Here is a 7,043-nt window from a genome sequence, read left to right as displayed (position 1 = left end):
ACTAAAAAACAACTGTGACAACTTAACACAGTATATAGTATAAAGCTTACACAAAATTTTTGAAAAAAACACAATATTTTTAATAAAAATTCAATCCCACGATAAAAAAGTAAAAAAACTGAAAATTTTAGTATGTACTGTAAAAATCCTAAAAATTAATAATTAATATTCATTACATAGATTGTTTGGGCCATAGGATGATTACCCTTAAAATTCCATTTGTTCTTTGCTTTGATTAACGGTCCAGATTATTCCCTGCTCTAATCGGAATTCGGAGCTGCAACGTAATTCGCACGTGCCCCACACGTGTACAACCTATCCCTGCCAATGCCATGCGACAATCTTTCTCCCCCAAAAGGGTCAAATCAAATTGTTGAACCTTCAAAGTCCAATCGAGCAGAGAGACCCTTACGCCTCGCCCAACCCTCGATACCATCCGAGTCCCGACAATCTCAGGGCGTCACTATTCGCAGTTCATCGCCATGTACAGAGCCACAGCTTCACGCCTCAGGGCCCTAAGGGTTAGTAATTTATTTTATCCCCAAAAACTCCCAATCCGTAACCCTACGGGTTAATCTTTAGCTCGAATCCATGTTTACTCATACACATCTTTCATTTGTACATTTGCGAATGATTCTATGTATGTCCAATCTTATTCGTAGAAATTTATGGTTATTTGCGTATCTATTGCTTATTAGATCTCTCGTTTGATTCTATAGAACTTTTGATAGTTGTTTTATATGATTTTAACGTAGTGTTTGTTTCCAGAAATATGTCAGGAATGTAGAAAAATTATGAATTTAGAAATCTTGAAATTAGTTTAATTCATTTACTTAAGCCTAATGCAAGTTTTCCATGAACTTGAGTTGAATCATTTAGTTCTTTTGTTTACGCACCTGTTTTTCGAATGTTAATGATGTAAATGGATAGCAAAGAAAATGTGTTTTGTTTGTAGATTACACTGGGCTTTACTTGTTACTCCTGTTTTGGGGTTTGGTGCCTTTTATTACAATTGAGTAGTTAGATTGATTGGCAATGGGTTAATGACATCTTACCAAACAATGGTTATTAGGGTCGTAGCTGCCATAGGGAACTCGTCCGTTTTGCAAGTTCAAGTGCTGTTTCAACAAGTCAGTCCTCATCCACTTCTGGAGGTCTATTTGGATGGCTTTTCGGTGGAGGTTCTAGGACTTTACCTCCTCTAGACTTCCCACTACCGGGTGTCAATCTGCCTTCTCCATTGCCAGACCACGTTCAACCAGATTCCACCAAAATTACAACTCTTCCTAATGGCCTCAAAATAGCTTCCCAAACATCAGCGGTAAGTGGGTTTTTGGGAATAAATGTTTTGTGATATATTTTCTATATTTTTCATTGGCTATCATGAGCCATCGTGCTTTAAAACTAATTAATTGGAGTTGGATTCTGTTGCTTTAACAGACTCCTACTGCTTCAATTGGCGTATATGTTGATTGTGGTTCTATATATGAAACACCATTATCATTTGGTGCCTCCCACTTGCTGGAGCGTATGGCCTTTAAGAGTACAAGAAATAGGAGTCACTTGCGTGTTGTGCGTGAGGTGGAGGCAATTGGTGGGCATGTACAAGCCTCAGCTTCTCGAGAACAGATGGGTTATACATTTGATGCTTTAAAGACTTATGTTCCCCAAATGGTTGAGCTTCTTGCTGACTCTGTTAGGAATCCTGTTTTCCTGGATTGGGAGGTCAATGAGCAGGTAAATTATCGTAATCATTGTATGATAGAAAGATAGTTACTTCTCTGATGTATGGCTAATCATATTTAGTTTTCACAGCTTCAGAAGGTGAAATCTGAGATTAGTGAAGCTTCCAACAACCCTGACGCTTTAGTTCTGGAAGCAATTCATTCCGCTGGTTATTCAGGAGCTCTGGCTAATCCTCTTTTAGCTCCAGAATCTGCAATAACTAGATTGAATGGTACAATTTTGGAGGAATTTGTTGCTGTAAGTTCCATAACTATCTTCTTGCAGGTTTCACTATATCAAATCATCTTCTAGTTACTTTACGTATGCATATCTGGGTGTTTGTACAGAATGTTCTGAGACTTGCATGTTTATAGTTTATATGTTAACTTTAAAGGTGGCCTCTTTACGTGGACTGATTTCAATGAAAATTACAGGAAAATTATACAGCTCCCAGGATTGTACTTGCTGGTTATGGGGTTGATCATGAGGAGCTAGTATCCATTGCTGAACCACTTTTGTCTGATCTACCTAGTGTCCCTCGTCCTGAAGAGCCAAAGTCTTTGTATACAGGAGGTGACTATCGCTGTCATGTTGATTCTGGGGTATGTCTATCCATCAAGTAATCTTTGTTCTCAGTACATTTTCAAAAATTTAAAATGTAATTATCTTACTTCACCAGAGAACCCATTTTGCTCTTGCGTTTGAGTTTCCTGGTGGCTGGCACAAGGAGAAGGAAGCTATGCAATTGACTGTTCTACAGGTTTTGCTACTGAATTCTTTAATTACTTGATGTGTCTAATATTCTTTGGTTCCCTTCTTTTAATGTGCTACTGTTTGTTCTCTAAATTCCTTAAGCATGTCTACATGTTTTTTTTGGGTGATATTTGCGGGAAATAATAATAATATTCCGTCATTGTAGATGCTATTGGGAGGAGGTGGATCTTTCTCAGCAGGTGGACCTGGAAAAGGGATGCACTCTCGGCTTTGTAAGTTGTCCAAGATACATTACTTGCTGCAACTGAATGTATAAAATTCTGTTTTTTATTCCTCCAAGCAATAAAATCTATTATCTGGGTGGATTTGTAGTTTTTTTTTTTTATATTTTTTATTCGTGGTTCTGTTTTGATTCTTGGACTATTCATCATGCTCTCTCTCCATAAGTAATAAAATGAATAGCCTTGACATCTGAATGCACGTGCTGATATGATGATCAGATGTACGTGTCTTGAATGAGCAACCACAATTTCAGTCTATTTCAGCATTCAATAACATCTACAACAATACTGGCATTTTTGGTATCCAAGCTACCACTGTAAGCAGCCCTTTTCTCCAAGTTTAAATTTTTTATCAGAAAAGAAAATGATAGTGGGCATGCTAATATTGTTATACGTACACATACTATTTGGTATCCAATCTACCAATGTAAGCAGGCTTTTTCTTCAAGTTTCAAAGTTCTTATTAGAGAAGAAAATATCATTTGCATACTAATATAGTTTATGTATACACATATAACAATACTGATTTTTTTGTTATCCAACCTATCACTGTAAGCACCCATTTCCTTTGAATTAATTATTTAAAATTAGAAAATGATAGTTGCATAGTAGTATTGTGATGTATAGACATACAACTGTACTGGCATATTTTGGTATCCAATCTACCACTGTATGTGGACTTTTTCTTTAGCTTATTTTTTTTAATTAGAGGAGAAAATGATAGTTTGCATACTCGTACAGTCATAATATATACACATACACACCACATTGGCTGTTACAGAAAAAAAGTTTGGATAAAGAGTTTATTCTGAAGCTACATGAATGAACCAATTGCTTCTGTCCCTCTGTATACAGGACTCTGGTTTTGCTGCAAAAGCAGTTGATATAGTAGCTAATGAGCTTATTGCACTTGCTAAACCTGGCGAAGGTATTTATATTATTGTTTCTTGACTAATCAACTTCACTTTGGATCCTACTTCTTATACATTTTCCCCTCATGTACGCAGTTGACCAAGTACAGCTAGATCGTGCTAAAAAGTCGACGAAATCTGCCATTCTAATGAATTTGGAATCTAGAGTATGCATGCCATTTGTCATGAAATTTTTCCAGCTACATGGTAGCTCATGTGCATTTTGAGTTTATAAATTTCTTAATTGCTCATTGACAATTTGTTTTTTTATAGATGATTGCATCAGAAGATATAGGGAGACAAGTCCTGACTTATGGGAAGCGGTATGACCTGATTCATAAAATAACTGGACCTGTTTGACTTTAGCACCACGTTTGCACATTAGTGCATAAAAAATTGTTGTCTTTACCTGGCTAAGCTTTATTTTGAAAAAGACATTGTGTACTGTGATAGGATGCAAGTGGAGCATTTCTTGAAGGTTGTAGATGAAGTCACTCCAAAAGATATTGCTTCAATTGCCCAAAAGCTTCTATCGTCTCCTCTCACGATGGCATCACACGGAGATGGTACTTATCCAATCTTTTAATTATCTTGCTGTTTATGATTTTATGGTTATCTGCTTTTCTTAATAGGTCTCTTTGCAATTTTATTTGATTTTTCTCATTTTATTTTTGGTAGTCATCTATTTCCCAAGCTACGATTCAGTTAGCAGCAAGTTCGGTGCAAAGTGATTCTATTGTACAACTAAACCGGACACTGGGCAGGCACCAATCTTCTGTGACTAAAGTGTTTGAGAATTGCTTATCGTGTCAAGTTCCTTTTACAGAAAAAATCTGTTTTAAATAAGGAGAAATTTCTAATTGTCAATTACTCAATAAATTGGTGGTTCTGGCAAGCAGCCCACTAGGCCCGAGTTATTGGTGGTAGGCTTTGTCAGACAATGGGTTTGAATTCCAGCTTTTGGCTTAGTGTAATTTTTTTGCCATTAGAAAAAAAGGCTTTCCTATTTTTTTGTTCAGGGTTAAATATTTCCTCAAGCCGAATTGCAGGCATAACTATATCAGTTATATACACCATTGGATTGTTACATTAAATTCCAAGAATGCCAGGAATTTTGGATGAAAGATCTCCATTGTTGGTAAGAGCATCGATATTGATGTATTGCCTTTATTTTTTTGCTGCTAGTTGCAATTATCTTATCTTTATCTTTCTTCTTCGAAAATTGATGGTGAGTAAGTAGGTTAAGACATTTTTGATCTGAGTTGAAAGTTGGATACATATTTAAGCACACACATATCTTTATATATTTATATAAATGGGTTTAGTTAAGATTTACCTAAAATGTCTGATCTGGTGGTGCTTTGATTTGTATGAAGTTGTGGGAATTGTATCACCGTGCAATATATTATTCTTATTTGATAGGTTGAATGCATTCATTTCGGAAAGGTTGGAACTTTCTAGGGCCACTGATTTTGGATAATGTATCTGAGATCTTTTCCATGTATTAGTTAAATACGTTAGGTTGGAATAATGGCAGCAAAAAGAGAAAACAAAACATAGTAGAGATTTTTTCTTTTCCTACTTTGTTCAAGTAATAAATACAAGTTCTAATCATATCTAGTGATTAGATATCTTTGGTAAAGAAGAATTTATTTTATTTTTAAAAAAACATATTATCTTATTATTATTATTATATATGATAAATGAAAAGTGATTAGATGCATGCAATAAAGTATATGCCCAAACTTTACTTCACAAGCATTTATTTCACTTGTATTAGAGTAGAGTAGGATAAACAAAATGATTAGGAGGACAGTGCTGCATCGGAACATGCTTTGTTTTGTGCTATGATTAGTAACTTGAGGAATTAATTAGTAGTCATACATACCCCATTAGAAAAGATAGAATGTTTTACTTCATACCATGCAGAAACTGCAGATACCTAAATAAATAAACAAATAGAGAATATATTAAGGCAGAGCCGTAGTACCCGTATACCTATTCAAATCTCATAAAGAAAAAATATTATGCTTCCAAGGCTTTATTTTTTTTATTTGTTGATTGATACCCTTCTCTTTAACGGCTATGGAAGAGAAGATACTCTTTTTCTTTACTTGAAATTTAAAACTAAAAAAAAAGGGTGCAAGAATATATTCTTTGTGGTTTGTTTAGTGGTGAGTTTGGCTAAACTGTTTTCAAAAATTAAAAAAAAAGAATAGAAATTCGATAGTGAAAATTCAGTCTTAGAAGCATTGGTTGTGTACCATAATTGGATATCTCTCTTGTTTTTGTTAGGACTTAATTAGAAGAGGTTGATAGGTAAGTCAAAGACAAAAAATATTGGTGAAGTAAAAGGGAAGCGATAGCAATTGGCAGATATTAGATAAACCTAACAGGCTAACATCACTTCTTCTTCTTTCTTTTAATCTTTCCCTAGTTAGCCTTACAAGTCATACCCAACTCACATGACAAACTTGAAAATCCGTACACATATCAACACTATTACTCTTTTATCACTAGTGTGATCATCACTCTTCAATTTCCAACACTACAAAATATAGAAACATAATTTTTTTTTTCTAGAGGTCATTATTATAATCATATTACTATTAGTTTTGTCATGTAAAACTATATGGATATACATATATTAATTATTATCTATGAGTACAAAGTTGACACGTTAATATGTGATTAATTAAAATACAAACATTCATTACTACAAATTATTAATATTATTATTCTTATTATTATGAAGTTGATATTTGTCACCCTAGGTTGATTAGAGGCCATAACTTTTAATTTTCTTCCAATTTATTCTTGTCTCAGCATAGCCAAGCCCCCCTAAAAGAAAAAAGAAAAAAAGAAAAAAGAAAAAAGGGGACAATCTCTTCAGTTCTTCTCTCTCACTCTACTTCACTTTGAGTTATGATTATAAACAAGTATTGCCGACCACTCATATGTGTGGTTATAAAATAACCTATTGACAGTGAGAAAATTAGTAAAACATGCACAAACACTATAATGACAAACTCATTGATGAATGTTTTTTTGGACTATACCATATGACTTCTCTCATTCTTCTTCTTCTTCAACTTCTAATTAATAGTATATTATTTTTATTATTGTTATTTTTATTTTTATTTTACTTTATTTCATTAAAAAACAGTCTTCTTTCTCATTAGAAAGCAAAAATGTACAGAATCACATTCAATTATTATTTTTTTTTTTTTGAAAGAGGAAGAATCACATTCAAATTTAGTTTCTTATTGGAACATACTTTTCTTTTCTTTGTAGTTTTTTCCCTATTTAATTTTATTTTGTGCCAGCCTTATTAATTAACAACAATTTGTATCATAGCCCCACACTTTATCAAGATACTATCTACTAAGAGAGAACAACAAATGTATATAGG

At 33.9% G+C, this 7,043-nt stretch overlaps 1 protein-coding gene across 1 annotated transcript; it reads left to right on the top strand.

Moving 5' to 3' along the window:
* Positions 1 to 271: 271 nt before the first annotated feature.
* On the top strand, positions 272 to 4,755 carry LOC115704985 (mitochondrial-processing peptidase subunit alpha). Its single transcript, XM_030632213.2, has 13 exons — positions 272 to 521; positions 1,073 to 1,321; positions 1,441 to 1,737; positions 1,816 to 1,983; positions 2,160 to 2,327; positions 2,405 to 2,485; positions 2,645 to 2,711; positions 2,940 to 3,037; positions 3,576 to 3,648; positions 3,728 to 3,798; positions 3,905 to 3,954; positions 4,085 to 4,197; positions 4,310 to 4,755. Exons 1-13 carry the CDS (start codon positions 483 to 485, stop codon positions 4,360 to 4,362), a joined length of 1,527 nt encoding a protein of 508 aa, XP_030488073.2. The 5' UTR covers positions 272 to 482; the 3' UTR covers positions 4,363 to 4,755.
* Positions 4,756 to 7,043: the final 2,288 nt, after the last annotated feature.

This window comes from Cannabis sativa, chromosome 1 (assembly GCF_029168945.1).
Source record: "Cannabis sativa cultivar Pink pepper isolate KNU-18-1 chromosome 1, ASM2916894v1, whole genome shotgun sequence".
Classification (NCBI taxonomy): domain Eukaryota; kingdom Viridiplantae; phylum Streptophyta; class Magnoliopsida; order Rosales; family Cannabaceae; genus Cannabis; species Cannabis sativa.
The sequence above is the reverse complement of the archived record's forward strand: the minus strand, read 5'-3'. Positions and strand labels throughout refer to the sequence as shown.